This window comes from Prunus dulcis, chromosome 7 (assembly GCF_902201215.1).
Source record: "Prunus dulcis chromosome 7, ALMONDv2, whole genome shotgun sequence".
NCBI classification, from domain to species: domain Eukaryota; kingdom Viridiplantae; phylum Streptophyta; class Magnoliopsida; order Rosales; family Rosaceae; genus Prunus; species Prunus dulcis.
In genome coordinates, this window is record NC_047656.1 from 7,250,432 (window position 1) to 7,265,687 (window position 15,256).

General features: G+C 35.5%; 2 protein-coding genes, 1 long non-coding RNA gene and 3 other non-coding genes across 6 annotated transcripts; 5 read left to right on the top strand and 1 right to left on the bottom strand.

Moving 5' to 3' along the window:
* Nucleotides 1–779: 779 nt before the first annotated feature.
* On the top strand, nt 780–3,588 carry LOC117634656. The gene is made up of 3 exons (XR_004586816.1): nt 780–967; nt 1,058–1,112; nt 3,282–3,588. It is a non-coding gene; the product is annotated as an uncharacterized LOC117634656 (long non-coding RNA).
* On the top strand, nt 1,237–1,334 carry LOC117636237. The gene has a single exon (XR_004587037.1). It is a non-coding gene; the product is annotated as a small nucleolar RNA Z157/R69/R10 (small nucleolar RNA).
* LOC117636239 lies at nt 1,444–1,531 on the top strand. The gene has a single exon (XR_004587039.1). It is a non-coding gene; the product is annotated as a small nucleolar RNA R11/Z151 (small nucleolar RNA).
* On the top strand, nt 1,616–1,703 carry LOC117636240. The gene has a single exon (XR_004587040.1). It is a non-coding gene; the product is annotated as a small nucleolar RNA Z152/R70/R12 (small nucleolar RNA).
* Nucleotides 3,589–4,703: 1,115 nt separating the features above from the next.
* LOC117635085 (protein GAST1-like) lies at nt 4,704–5,867 on the bottom strand. Its single transcript, XM_034369417.1, has 4 exons — nt 5,681–5,867; nt 5,266–5,325; nt 5,136–5,169; nt 4,704–5,021 (listed from the first exon to the last, which is right to left on the bottom strand). Exons 1-4 carry the CDS (start codon nt 5,756–5,758, stop codon nt 4,840–4,842), a joined length of 354 nt encoding a protein of 117 aa, XP_034225308.1. The 5' UTR covers nt 5,759–5,867; the 3' UTR covers nt 4,704–4,839.
* A 4,628-nt stretch (nt 5,868–10,495) lies between these two features.
* Nucleotides 10,496–12,576, top strand: LOC117636139 (protein TIC 20-I, chloroplastic-like). The gene is made up of 3 exons (XM_034370619.1): nt 10,496–10,625; nt 11,377–11,546; nt 11,695–12,576. Exons 2-3 carry the CDS (start codon nt 11,387–11,389, stop codon nt 12,330–12,332), a joined length of 798 nt encoding a protein of 265 aa, XP_034226510.1. The 5' UTR covers nt 10,496–10,625; nt 11,377–11,386; the 3' UTR covers nt 12,333–12,576.
* The last annotated feature ends 2,680 nt before the right edge of the window (nt 12,577–15,256 follow it).

The window sequence follows — 15,256 nt, forward strand, 5'->3', positions numbered from 1 at the left end:
GGTCACTCACTGTTGGATGTAAATTCAACGGTTCACTCATTTATGACTTGAATCGGGTAATAATCATTTATGTTATATTACATTTATATATATCATTTTGAACCATTTGATTAATATCCAACGGTAGGTGACCACAATCTCTTGGACTCTTGTGGTCTAAGAGATCGGGACTGATCATCAAAGAGGTAATGGTGTGATACCAACCAACCATCTTGGATGCCAAAGTCAGAATGCAATAAAAGGAGCGTTTGAGGGAGCAAATGGACAAACTGTCAAATTACCATCTAATTAATCAAATCCAAATTTTACACTTTACATGTCACATAAATATGAACTGTAGCTTATGGAGTTGCGAAATTTAATTAAAGTCTTTTTTTGGGATGTAGAAAGGTAATGGAGAGTTGACCGAAATGAGAGTTTTTTTTTTACTAGGGGGTGGGTTCAATTCGGTAACCAAACCGACAATGGTGAGAATGCTACTAGGGGTGGGCATAAAAACCGATAAACCGATCAAACCAACCGAACCAAACCAAACCAAACCGAAAAAGGAGGTTTTTTGACTAAACCGAAAAAGTCAACTGTGGACCTGAACCGAACCGAAGGTTCACGGTTCGGCCTTCGGTTCCAAAATTTTCAGAACCGGTGGACCTGAACCGAACCGGACAATATTTAAATATATATCTACGTTAACACGTGGCGTCGTTTGATTGGCCAACAAATAGGTGCATGTGAGACATGTTGCAGCGGATTTTTTTTTTTTCTTTTCCTTCCGTATCCCCTCTCTCTCGCACGAGACAGAGTCTCTCTCTCTTCTCTTCCCTTCTGTTTTTCATTTCTTCTTCTATTTTGACCTAACGGCTGTGCCTGTGCTGTGGCTGCTCAAATCTTCAATCCAGAGCTGCACCTCTGCTGCGGCTGTGCCTGTGCCGCTTCCTCATCGATTTCACGATCTCCCGCCCAGGCCTAGGTATCATCCCTTCTCTCTCTCTCTCTCTCTCTCTCTCTCTCTCTCTCAAGTCGACCTCAGCCTAACCCACATCACCCCTCTCTGTTTCAGGCACACACAACACAAACCCGATCAAGAGCCGCCACAACCACCTCCATTGCCGAAGGTAAATTCTCTCGTCTGTGCATTGTAGGGTTTTTATTTTTATTTTTTGTTTGCTTTGAAATTTATACCTATATGAGAATGTTATATGCTATGGGAGCAATGGGAAGTGTTTTCTGTTAAATCAGAAGTGTGCGGTGATGAGGCTATTTGTGGACTAGAGTTTATGATCTGGGTTCTTCTCCCAAAAGTTTGATTACAAACCCTTGGCTGTCTGAGCACTCTTAATCTGTTTTCTCTTGTCTGGCAAAACCCATAAAAATTTTCTCAAATTTATTGGCTTTTTTTTTTGCTGTAAAATTGTTCTTGTTTGGTAGGGTTTATATGGCAGTATGGAGCTTATGATGATAATTTTTAAATATCTTAGCGGATTTCAGTGAGACCTTAGGGTGAATGATCTGATTGTTACACACACTGAGGCTCAAATTGTAATTATTTTTCCTTCAAATTTTCACAGTAGTTTTGGTTTGGTTTAAAGCGTGCAAATCTTGATTTGTTGGGTTGTGGTTTGCGATGATGAGATGAAACACTGGACGTGTTTTGGGCAGTGGACAAGCTCATTCTTACAAAACGACTTCTCCTTCCACTGAGCTCCATTCCCACATTATCAAGGTTTAAATTTAATCTAGTAAAATTGACAACCAAATTGTATATATCAGAATGATATATACCTATAACAGATTTGTGACATATGTAATCTGTAATCTGTTCTGTTTTGATATGTAATATGTAATCTGCTGCTGTAATCTGTAATCTGTTTTATTGATTCTGTGTGTGTTTTAAATCTGTTTTGACTTTTTTTAAATCTGTTTTTTTGGATAATATACATGTTGTAATCTGTTTATGGATATGAAAGTCTGTTTTCACAGTTTAAATCTGGTTGTTTGGATAATATATATGTTTTAATCCATTTATGGATAGGAAAGTAATATTTAGGAGTGATTAAATCTGGTAATTGGATTGTATCTGTTTTAGTCTATTTATGGATAGGAATACTCTATTTTGACTCTGTTGAAATCTGGTTTTTGGATAGAATATGTGTTGAAATCTGGTTTTTGGATAGAAAATTCTGTTTTGACTGTGTTTAAGTTTGGTTCTTGGATAGGATACATGTTTAGGGAGTTGTACAATAGTTTTTAATTTGAAGTTGGAGAACTCTCCTGGGATATTCTTCTCCTGTTCGTGGCACGCTTTCTCTTTTCTTTTATCTCTTTCTGATGTTCTTCCTAGTTTTGAATCATATATCAAACTGTTTTCTTGTTAATGAGGAAATGAAAGGTTGAGTAAAGAGAAAGATGAAACTTTGTTTTCATGTTAGCATGAGTCAGTCGTCGTCAATTGGTATGTTTGGTCCTGTTGACTCCAAGTCTTGGTTCCTCTGAGAGGCTGAGACCCAAAGTTTAAGATTTTGGAATTTTGAAAACTAATTTTCTTGTTGCTCTGATACTTTCTCAACTTGATCATTGGCTTTTTGACTGTTTAACGCAGATGGTTGCTTCTGGTTGTTGTAGTAATGTAATTTGGTTTAGGATAGTTTGTGTTTTTTTGGATGACACCCGCCCCCTTTCGATTCGCCTGTGAATTATTTGAATTTTAATGGATTTGTGTGATGGATTCGTTTCAGACTTGAAAAGAAAAAAATTTCAAATGTTGTTGGTCAAGTTTTTTGCCCTGCAATCCGACTGGATTCAAAGAGACTCAAAACATGAGAATTAGTTGATGATGTTATACTAGTCTAAGGTGCTGCTTGATTGTATTAGCGATTTTAAGATTTGTTCTAGATTTGGTCTAAGATTTTCTTGCTCCTCTTTATTTTTTCGGTGAACTCTTCTTCAGTAAGTTTTGTCATTAATTCAATATCTGTTTTTGTAATCTGTTTTTATAATCTGTTTTTGTATTCTATAATTTGTAATCTGTTTAAATCTGTTTCTTGCATCTGTGGATATGAAAAATTTGTTTGTAATGTGATAAATTTGAATAAGACTGAAATTGGTTTGATTTATTTTATTATATTTTGTAGAAATGGGGAGTAAAACATCCATGACAAATTTGAATAAGACTCTCCCTTCTTAGTGTGATTAAGATATGTTGGAAGGGATTTTTATTGCATCTTATTTTAATTATGATTTGTTGATGGTGAAACTTTGTGTTAATTCTTTTAAGTGTTGTGTAGGTTGCTTTGTGAAGGCTTTTGGAAGAATGGATGCAGCATATTTTTTTGCAAGGATATTATCTCTATGTGTATTTTTGTGATGGGTTGTAATCTTTAATGTCATAAGTTTAATTTGGTTGGTGTATTATTTTTTGTAATGGTTTGTAAGAGATTATATTTCCTTTCCTTGGTTGGTTGGTTGAATGTGTGTGTGAGATTTATTTAGTCTAGAAACTTAGATTGGAATGATGGATTTTTATAGCTTGAATGTACATAATTTCAGGTTTTGAAAGACAAGTAAAAAGTGTTTTGGGCTTGTTCATAAGAATTTAATAGGTTTTGGCAATTTGACAACAAAAAAAGGGTTTTGGCTGAAAGGAAATCGAATTGGGCTTTGTTTTGCTAAAAAAATATGATTTGGGCTTTTTTTGGCCCCAAATTATATGGACCAAAGTAACCTTTATATTTTGAATTCAAGAGATCTTACTATAATATTTACTTCAATCTCTCGAGAAACTGAAGGGAACAAAAAAATTTGTGGCACAACAATGAATGTCTTATTGAGACTTTTCTTGATCAAGTATGGCATGCAACACACTACCAAAAAAACGTTAATAGACATCGGGGAAAAATCGATGCCTTTACTATTACAGACCGATGCCTCGTAAAGTGATGCTAAAGGGGGTGTAAAAAGCATCGGGGAAAAACTGATGTCTTTTACAAAAACAACATTGGTTTCTTCAACCAAAGTGATGCCTTAATTAGCTTCAGTTGTTGACTTTCTTCCAAATTATGTTGACTTCCGATGTCTTTGACGATGCCTTTTATGATAACTACTTCACTTACGTTTTATTTTCCGATGTGTGTAACAATTTTCACATCAAGTTTTCTTAAACATTAGTGTATTTTCCTCATAAGCATCACTTTATATAAAGTATCAATGCCTTTTAAGGAGAATCGCTTCAATCCTGTATTCATTCCGATGTCTTTAATATATTTAGCATCGGTTTTTTTTACACATTTGTAGTGTCAAACTGTTATGAGCATTGTTTTCTTCATATTTGTGATGCCTTTCCGAAAGAACCACTTCACTAATGATAAATTTTCCGATGTCTTAAGAAGTAAAAACAAAAATTTCATGTTATAACTTGATGTTTAATTATAGTTATGACATCAGTTAAATCTAAGTTGTTAATGTATCATGTTAAAAATCCCACTAAAAAAAATTGTAACAGACATTAGTTATTAAAAATAAATAAAAATTGAAGGGCGCTAAAACATCCCACACAAAAAAATAATAATAATTAGAAAAAAAAAATTATTATAGGCATCACCAATTTGGTAATCAAAGTATCTAGTAAATGTCTTAAGAATTCACCCTGTGGTGGGAGACAGTGTCGAGGTTAATTAGATGCTAGAATCCACCTAGAGGTGTTTTAGCCAAACGAAAAGGAATTTTTATTAATATATCTACAAACAACAAATTCAAAAACATATAAAGAAATACAATTAAGTTGAATTATTAAGTAAAAGAAAAATAGGAATAAAACATAATTATATGTACAAGGAGTGAGCTAGCTCAAGGGCATTTGGGGCCTCCTCTCTTGGTCTTCCAGTTGTTATAGCAAGGACAGAACTGCTTGTTCCCGTAGGTGCCTGGAGGCACGCACAAGCACTTAGCGCAGCACTTTTGACAGAAAAACAAACATGGCTTCTTGTATTGTGTGTTTGAGCATCTTGTAGAGCAACGCGGACCACACTCTGTACAGTATCATGTTAAACTTCTATCAACCTTTTCTTTTCGTTTTTACCTTTTTGGTTAAATAAAACAATTTATTTATAAAAAAAAATTATATGGCTGATTAGGATCTTTACCTTGAGGTTGAAGGCTGCCTTCAGTGATTCCACTCTGAATTTTTCAAGAAAAAAGAGGTAATTAAATTAAATATCTGACAAAAACATATCAAAAATTGAAGCAGAAAATGGCAGTAGATATATAATTTACCATCGTTTGGTTGTTACTGCCTTGGGGCTGTGGTGCTGGAGCCTCAGTGGTGATAGTAGCCTGCAACATAAATTTTTACGAAATTTGCAAATGAATAAATCAGATAGAGGTGGGGAGAAATTTCAGAATGTTTAAGTTCTGATGGGATAGACTTGCATGCACTCAATAAAACCATTGATTAACACAATCTTCTTGTTTTAATTTTGCTTTTAAATAATCCTACTGCAATTGTATATCTCTGCTTCAAAGTACAACATGCAAATAGTTCAACAGTTCAATGAGAGACTTGAATTTTCATAGGGTGATTAGGAATGCAGGCATGCATAATATTTACAGATGAAAATGAACATGTATATAAGGGAGAGGGTGGCACACAGAGAGAGAGAGAGAGAGCAAAGATTAATTGATTGCTTACATGGTTCTCTACTATTAAGAAATGAAGCATAACAAGGCAGAGCATCACAATCCTTAAAGTCCTTTCCATTGCCATCATTGCCTACTGTATATATCAGAAAAGAGAAGTGCTGGCTATAATGACTCAAGAAGCAAATTGAGAAAGAGAGAGAGAGAGAGAGAGAGAGAGTTATGTGTTTTCCTGAAGTGTGGTGTTAGGACTAAATAGGACTATTTATATACAGGATTGTTAAATTTGCATCTCTCTAACTGATAGATTTAGCTAGAGAATTCTATGGATGTAAACATTGAAAGGTATATGCATGGTGTGACATACTGCCATGCCATGTAAGTTAGTCTAGGGACCAAATCACATTTTTGTCCTCGTAGTTTGGCCCAAACTACAGAATTTTGTTGTTTTCACCATGTAGTTACTAAATACTGTGGCAGAGGTAGCAGCAACTATGGACGCGAAAAGACAAAATAAATTGTCTTTGAATTTATGACCTAGTCACATGTGATGAGAAGTTGAGAACCATATTTGCAAGCAACAATTATAGCATTATGGATGTCACTATTTTGCTAGTATATGCTAGTATTAAAAAACAAAGTTTAAAATGAACCTAAATTTGAATCAATCAAACACTTTCTCGTTATTTATAATAGCAAAGTGTTTGTAGCTCAAGTGATTAAGAACAGTTATTCTTGCACCTGAGATCCTGTGTTCAAATCCCCCTTCTCCAATATCATTTGTATAAAGGAAAAAAAAATTCGGCGTCTAAACAATACAATCCAAGTAAAGGAAGATGAAAATTGACATGACCTGAATTGGGATAGGATATAGGGATTGGTATATATTCCTTCTTTCGATTCTCTTGCATGTGAAATAATGGTAATGTGAAAGCGATCGCATACCACCTCCCACAAGACACATGTACATTCACATGACCCTGTTACTGTTGGGTTTCTAATGCCCAACAAATGTACTACTAAAGCACAAAAATTATAATGTTTTATAGAGCTTGGGAACCATACAATCACCTATCTGCTGTCTGTCCTCATAGGGAAACCATTGCCAGTGGAAGAGCCCTTTCTTTTGCTCTCTTTCTCAACTCAATGCCCGTGACCAATTTTGTATTTGCTTCAATTTTCTTTTCTGTATTCTTGAGAGAGAGAGAGAGAGAGAGAGAGAGAGAGATGGTGTTGAGATGATGAGCAGTTGGCTGGTTGGTTATGTTGTTTGGTCTCGTGAATCATTGTCGTTGCTTAGGCAAGAATCGAAGGCAGCACACGAAAAAAACCAAAAAATGTTGCCAGGTGTTACATTGTGGCTTCCCAGTTGCCTTGGGCCTTGGATCGGTTTGTTCTCCACCATTGCAGACTTGTAGCCATTGTTTATTGTTTTCTTTACATGCTGTTTTTATTTTTTTTTTCTCTCTGAAAATTTGAATCTGCAAGTATGAAGCTTCACAAAAAAAAAATATGGATTTGACAAGAGAAAAGAAATTGATACGAAAAAAAAAAACACACTCGCCAATAACAAAAGGAGGGATAGTGGAGCGTCCATGGATAGTGTAGGTGGAGTGCCAGTAGAGAAGGTGAGAGGAGATGGTGGTGGAAGGAAGGAGATCTTTTTTTATTATTAATAAATAATATAAAATAATTTAAAAAGTACAAATAATTTAAATTAATGTGATTGTCTACCTCATCTACTAATTTTAATTAATGTGATTGCAAAGTTGGAACACTAAGGCGCAGTTTGAGATTGCTGTCACTTTTAAAAAAAGTTGTTTCTGCTGTGCTTTGAAAATAATTAGCTGTAAAGTAAAGCAGCTCCATGTTTGGTAAACAATATTTTTAAAGTGCTGTTAGTACAAAAAACAGTGTCAAAACTGTTTGGTAAATTTTAATATAAAATTGTTGTAACTGTGAATAATGACTAAAATAGACATGATGTTAAAAGTGTTATGTACTGATCATGTGGTGGTAGTGGTAGTGATGGAGTGGAGTTAGTGGTGGTGGGGATGGCGATTGTGGAGGTGGTGGTGATGGTGGTAGTGGCAGCATGGTGGTGGTTGTGGTGTTGGTTGTGGAGGTGGTAGTGGATGTGGAGGTTTTGGAGGAGGAGGTGGTTGTGGTGGTAGTGCTGGTGGTGATGGAGGTGGAGGTGGAGGTGGAGGAGGTGGTGGAGGTGGTGGTGGTGAAGGTGGTGAAGGTGGTGGAGGAGGTGGTGGTTGTGGTGGTGGTGGCGGATGATGAGGAGGAGAAGGATGTGGTGGTGGTGGTGGCGGCGGTGGTGGTGGAGGTAGTGAATGTGGTGGTGCAAGTGATGGAGTTGGATGTGGAAGTGGAGGTGGTGTCATTTTTTAAAATGAATTAAGGTATTTAGGGAATTAAAAAAATTCATTAAAAATTCATCTCTGCTTCTTTTGAAAGCAGCTTTGAAAAGTAACCTAGAGCCTGCTTTTAAAAGCTGCTGCCAAAAGGCCATTGCTTTTAAAATAATCAGGATATGTTATTTTTACCAAACACCTTAAACTGCTTAACTTTAAAGTGAAGCAAGTTTTTGGTCAAAAAAAGCAATCTCAAACAGGGCCTAACACTATTAATGTGCGATATTTGCAAATAATTAGTTGAAAACAAAAAACAAAACAGTAAAGTGAGGCAATCAAAACGTTTAAAAAATTAAAAATTTAACATTTAACAGGTTAAGCTTGATAAGGTAATTTACATAGTTAGATTCCAGTCATCGAATTTTTGTCAGAAAAAATAAAAGGATAGGTTGTAAGTAAGAAAAAATTAGTTTGAAGAGGGAAAGTTAAATTTTCTACAATCCGAAATCGAGGAAGTCAGCCCCACAGTGTATGAGTACGTTTGACAATAGCAGTCACAAGTTTATATGTTGTGATCACCATACTTTATGTACTTGTTTAAGAACTTTGCCAGTGAAATAAAGGGGGTAATAGTATGGATATGCTCTGGATAAAGTTTACAATATTGTTGTTGGATAAAGTTTACAATATTGTTTTGAATCAATTATTGCATGTGCATATGAGTATATACACTTGCGGATTCAAAAATTTTTTAGGAAGGGGCAACATTTAAAAGGCTAAAAGTATGTGAGGGAAATCCAAGTGCAAGGAGTCTATGAACCTATCTACATTAGTCGACATTGAAGAGAGAAACCTTGAATAAATAAATGTGAAATTTGCATAAAACAAAATTAAATTATAAGTTGAGAAACTAAGAAAGAACATATGACAAAGAAAGGGATTAAAGCCCATGGATATATATTAAATAGAGATACAACATTAAGGAAATTTTGGGAGACAACAAGTTTATGTGAAGCATAAATCAAATTGAATATTACAAAGTCTCTCTCAGACATTTAATCGAACACATGGTAGGCACCAACAAAGGGGCAAATTTCGTCCACCCCAAAAAATTTTCCGGAAATGAAAGATGCAACTGCGCCTCCTTACTTGATAAGGAACTTCAGTTCATATGCAACTAAACTGTGAAGCCAATATGGCAAGCATTGAATAGGTACAATAAATACAAAAATTTGAGACCAAAGTAACTTAGGAAGACAAGGTGGATCGGTTGGGCTGTGAGCCCAACACGGATTCATTAAAATAAACTAGGGAGATTCACTATTATACCCAATATGGGGGCCCAAATTATAAAAATACCCTATATAAAATGGACTTTAGAAACACACCCAAAACCCATTTACAACATAACAAAAAAACTTTTAACTTCTTATAAATTACAAAACTGCCATCAATTTCTTAAAACAAGCCAAACTCCAAAATCTCATAAAAATACCCAAAGCACTCAATAGGGCATCAAAGTAATTTAATAATCAATATTAAATTCTATAAGGCTAGCTATCATTTTTTGGGTTTTTTTTGGGTTTGTTTATAGAAATTCAATTGTGTAGGGTTTATTTATAATATTAGTGCTAGAAATGGGTATATCACTAAATATCTCAATAAACTACTCCTTACAAATTCTAATATGAGCATTTAGATGTAATCTGAACAGCCAAAATAGCTTTTTACACTCTTTTAAAATTCACATTACTTGGTTAAATTTGGCAGGCTTCATTAGTAAATTATTGACTATATGTTTTGGAAAAATAAAATAAAATGATAAATAGACGTCTGTAAACTCCAATTATTTTTATTTAAAAAAAAATAGAAGAAGTAGGAATTGTTCAATATATGATATGTGTATATGTAAACATGTGTTGGCTTATAAGTGTAATAGAAAATAAGATAGTACTTAGCTGATACGGAAACCAAACCAGAAATTAAATGGCATGTGTTTACTTATCAGGAATGGAAGATAAATCGGGGAATTTAGATAGGATAATTAAGGAATAGGAATCGGATCAACTACTCCCCCTTAGTTGATCCTATTCCGGATTTGAAGGGTATTCGATTAAGCATTTTAATTTGAAATCCACATAATTTTTTATTCATTATATATTAGTAAACGCATAAGAAGTCATGAATTAGAATCATTCTAATACCCATATGTAAACACATGAGAAATAAGAATTAGAATTATTCTAATACCCATTCCTAATAAGTAAATATGATGTAGTAGTATCTCATCTCTCTCGCATGACTTTCTCTCTCTTAATTAACTTATCTTCTCTTTCATAATACTCATGTATTGCTGACAACTTTACTGGTAATTTTATTTATTTATTTATTTTTCACTGGCAAATGGAAACCAGCAGCTAGAAACTTCACTCAATACCCTCTCCAAATTCAAGCCCATTCAGCCCAATGCTCTTAAGCAACCCGCATCCAAGCCCGTTCAGACCAAAACAAAAATAAAAGAAAGGTCACCCCAAAGTCCCTCCCTCCCTACCATTTGCAGCCGCTCCCGTCTCCTGTCCGCTCAGTCCTCACCATCTGCCACAGCCAGTGGCCGCTGCTGCCACTTCCACCTTTGTAAGTTCTTTTTTCTTCTTCTAAACAATTCTCCGAAATTCTTCCTATTTTCTTCGAAATTCTTCTTTTCTTCTTTATCTTCTTCTTCCTTCAATTGAATTTTTTTCCAGCTTCTTTCCTATTTAGGGATTTAGGGTTCTTATAAAGAAGAAACAAAAAATGAGTTTTTTGGATTTTGACATTACAGACTTGTGTGGTGGGAATATATGGGAAGATGATTTGCTTATATTGGTTGTGTTTTGATATTCAATAGCAAGGAATCGGTAGCGCAACTGGATTTTGAAGTTTTTGAACTTGACTATTGAATGACTGCTATTACTCTGTATTTGTAAATTGTAAATAGCTTCTGAAAAGTGAAAACTATAGAGACCAGTGGTCATTGAATTGGTTCTTGTTGATTAGATGAATTAATTGTTGTATCAAAACGATATTTTCGAACAGGAAATGAGTAGTGTGGGGATGTTGGCAAGAGTTCGTAATAATACCATCAATTTTCTATTTCGATCATTATTTTTTAATGTATATCATGTTAATATACATTAAAAAAATACAGAGTAATAGCAGTCATTCAATAGTCAAGTTCAAAAACTTCAAAACCTAGTTTTCTATTTCAATTATTATTTTTTAATGTATATTATGTTAATTGACTTATGTATTGTACCATATCGTATCGGCAAACCTGAACTTGAACCCGTGCAACATTTGTTCCTAATCTCTATGTTTTCCAGTTATGAAATTACTTTAATCTCAGGTACTTGGCTATGATTCAAAATGGATGCGCCATGCCTGCTGGGTGTAGTTCTGTGAATTCCAGAGTATGTAAGCCATCAAATACTGGTGGTTTTGTCTTGTCGTGCATTCCTCGTTTTCAAACTGGGGTGGCTTCTCCATGCGTCAGTTCATGGAGAGCTCATCAGGACGGTAAGTCTTGGTTGATGTGTTTCACAAAAACTCCACCTATTATGTACTCACACAAACACACATCAGCTCAAATAGACTTTTTCATGTCATTATCAACCCATAGGGTGAGCTTAGTATTTGTTTTCATTCAATGTTATCTTCATTTTAGCTATGCCACTTCTGCACCATTGTACTGTATCAAGCCCATTTTTAAGCGGGGATCAAGGTAGTCTGTTACGTACAATCCCTTTGTTGCCAAGCCGATGCAGAACTCGTATGGCCCCTCGAGCATCCAAGGATGTCCCATACAGTTTTCGGTTCCCTCCAATGACTAAGAAGCCAAAGTGGTGGTGGAGAACATTAGCATGCCTCCCCTATTTAATGCCCCTACATGAGACATGGATGTATGCTGAGACAGCCTATCATCTACACCCTTTCCTGGAAGACTTTGAATTCCTTACTTACCCTTTCCTGGGGGCCATTGGGAGGTTACCCAGCTGGTTCTTGATGGCATACTTTTTTGTTGCATATCTTGGAATAGTGAGGAGAAAGGAATGGCCGCATTTCTTCAGATTTCATGTGGTGATGGGCATGTTGTTGGAGATTGCCTTGCAGGTCATAGGGACTGTGAGCCGATGGATGCCACTTGCTGTCTACTGGGGTAAAGTTGGGATGCACTTCTGGACAGCCGTTGCATTTGCTTACCTATTTACAGTGTTGGAGTCCATACGCTGTGCTCTTGCTGGCATGTATGCAGATATCCCCTTCGTTTGTGATGCAGCATATATTCAAATTCCGTATGACTAATATGCGAAGGAGAAAGTATAAGAGAGAGAAGGGTTTGTTTTGCTTGCCTTCCTTCCCATCTATTTGGATTTTGTTGTATGAGATGATAACTTGTTAGCCGGAATAGTTTTCTTTTGTATAAATGTTCTAATTGGGATCAGTTGGGTTTGTGTTGTAGCGGGTGTTTGCTTATTCCATTGTTAATCAGATTCAGAATTAGTGTTTTGTTGTTTCTCAATTTTCCAAGTAAATGATTCTTTGCTTATTCCATTATTAACAATATTTATGTTATGAAGGAATATGAGGGGAAAAAATAGACTCGATTAGCCAAAGCTTAGTATTCGGATTCCATATTAGAATGCAAGAACCGCGTAGCATGCTTTCCGTCCAATTATTGTAGTCTAAATTGCATTTTTTTATCCCCCCTATTTGGTTTCATATTCCATCTTGTCACTGTTATTCCCATTTTTGTGTGTGTTCAATCCCAACATAATCCTAATTTCTGTCAAATGCGAATAGAACACGTTGAACATTAATCCCAACATAATCCTTGTTTCTAGGCACTGTAGTTTGTAGTTTTACCATTTTGGTCCCTATTGTTTCAGTTTTATCGATTTACCATGTATTTTTTTGGGTAAATATCACAAGGTGTCCCCATACCTGAAGGGTGGGATTAATCTTTGCTCGGTTTCAGCTTGTCCCTGGTTACAAAGCGCTTTCAACGGGTTTCGAATCCCTGCAACTGAAGCACCATGTTTCTCGTCAGTTGGAGGTGACAATTTGCCAACTGCACCACACCTTGTGTTTAATTTACCATGTAGTTTTAAATCCTTCACAATAGAGCATGTTACAAATTATGTCATATTTCTTCAAATTTTGACCAAAATTATGTCTAAAATAACTCTCTATGTCAGGGACACGTGCTTACTTTGTCACAAATTTGGATAAATTTTTTGGATGTGTCAATGATCAATGTAGTTGACATCCATCGATTAATGGAGGAATTAGTGTATTGAAAGTCGTTTATCACCCCAGACAAGGCATGGTGTAGCCCATGCTTTGGCTAAATTTTGGTCATGCTAGATGCAAAGACGGACCCACAGTGGGGTCACTGGAGTCAAATGACCTCATGGAAGCCATGGAAATAGGCTTGGAGGTCCACCTGAGCTGGCTGTGCTTGGGAGGAAGTTGCACGCATGAGGAAGAAGAAGTAGCACAGCACGTTTTTGTTTTTTTGTTTTTAAAGCACCCTTGGCAAAAACAACGTCGTTTTTGCCCATGCAATTTTTTTTTATTTAAAAAAAACCTTCCATATCCCTCCACTCTCCCACCCGACCCAGCCAATCTTCCCGCCCACCCCAAAAACCCTTAAACCCCATCTCCCAATTTATATTATTCTCTTTTCAAACCCTAAACCCAAGCTCCCCAATCCCCACCTGCTGTAGTGCTGTCGATGTATTGCCACTGTCGTCGGAGTTGTCCACTACATGTTGTGGCGCCACTATTATTGTGATATTTCTCATTTCAAGTAAGTTCTAAATCCTAATATCAAAATAAGGATGATGTATGCTGTTTTTAATTTAATGAAAATTAAATTTATAATTACTTGGATGAAATTTATGATTTACATGTATTGGGTTGATTAATTGGATGAAGTTTTTGCTAATTTGTTGATTAGGTGGTTGTGGTTTTTTGCTTAATTGGCATAAGTTTGGTTTACAAATTGAAATCACTAAAAAACATACATTAAAAAAAAATGACAAATTGAAATCATTCAAAGTATATTTGTCCCAGAAAGGAATAAAATTTAGAAGAGAAAAAATAGATAAGAAAAATAACCCTACAACCCTACGACGTTTGGATCCTAGGTCTGTCACTGACTAGAGGAAGCTCTTCGTATGAGAGAGGATGCACCGCCGCCGTGGTTAGCGCCATTATTAAAAAAGGAAATGAAGGGGGATGTTAATTGCTTTTATGGGTAGTGAAGAATTGTGGTTTTTTTTTTCCCCTTGATCGAATTACCTGTTGGCGAGTACTTACTTAGTTAGGATTTTGGTTCCTTATTTCATTAGAATTTTAGTTACTTACCAATTATTATTTAGTCCTATTGTAATAGAGATTTACTTCCTATTATAATTTAGATATATTTCCTATTTTATTTAGGGCTAACACATCTTTGTACTTGTATAAATATCTTCATATTTGAGAAGAATAATAATATGAGTGAATCTGAGCATATCTGAATATTTGTCCTACTTTGTTTGACATTACCCTCATAAGTTTTTTTAAAGTAAAGTGTTAATGAGGTTACTTTTATGCTTCTCAAGTTTTATTATCATATTCGTTTGGTTGTATCCTGAGACCTGAAGCATCTTTCTAATAAATAAGTAAATAAATCACCATAAACACAAGAATCCAAAGCGACTTTTTGCAACTATGTAATTAGGCCAAATCATAATGAAGTTGCTACAACAATTATAAAAGTACTAAACAAGTATAATTTATGGTGACATCTTAAATTTATAATTAGATTAGTGATAATGATGGGAGGAGGGCATGATTGAGGTGTACACCGTTTTGCTTGGCAGGATATGTCTTGTGTCATTCTCATATGATCATATCCGCTATCTTTACCTAACCGACTTACGAGTTTACAACCCACACCCCATGTGCCATACGCGCATTATCTGGAAGCGGAGAAAACCAGAACGAGCCTTGACCCCACCAGAAAAACGACACGTCATCACTTTCACAAAATGATATCAGCCGTTGATAAAATATGCATATCTCCTGGCCATCGATTAGGTGCTTTGTATTGGAAAAGTCTAACATGGCTCACATGAACGGGTCCCACTTCCACTCCTGCATTTCAATTATTAATTAATTTAAGTCATTAAACAAGTCATTATACAATAATCGGGGGTGTTACGACTCAAAATACAAGT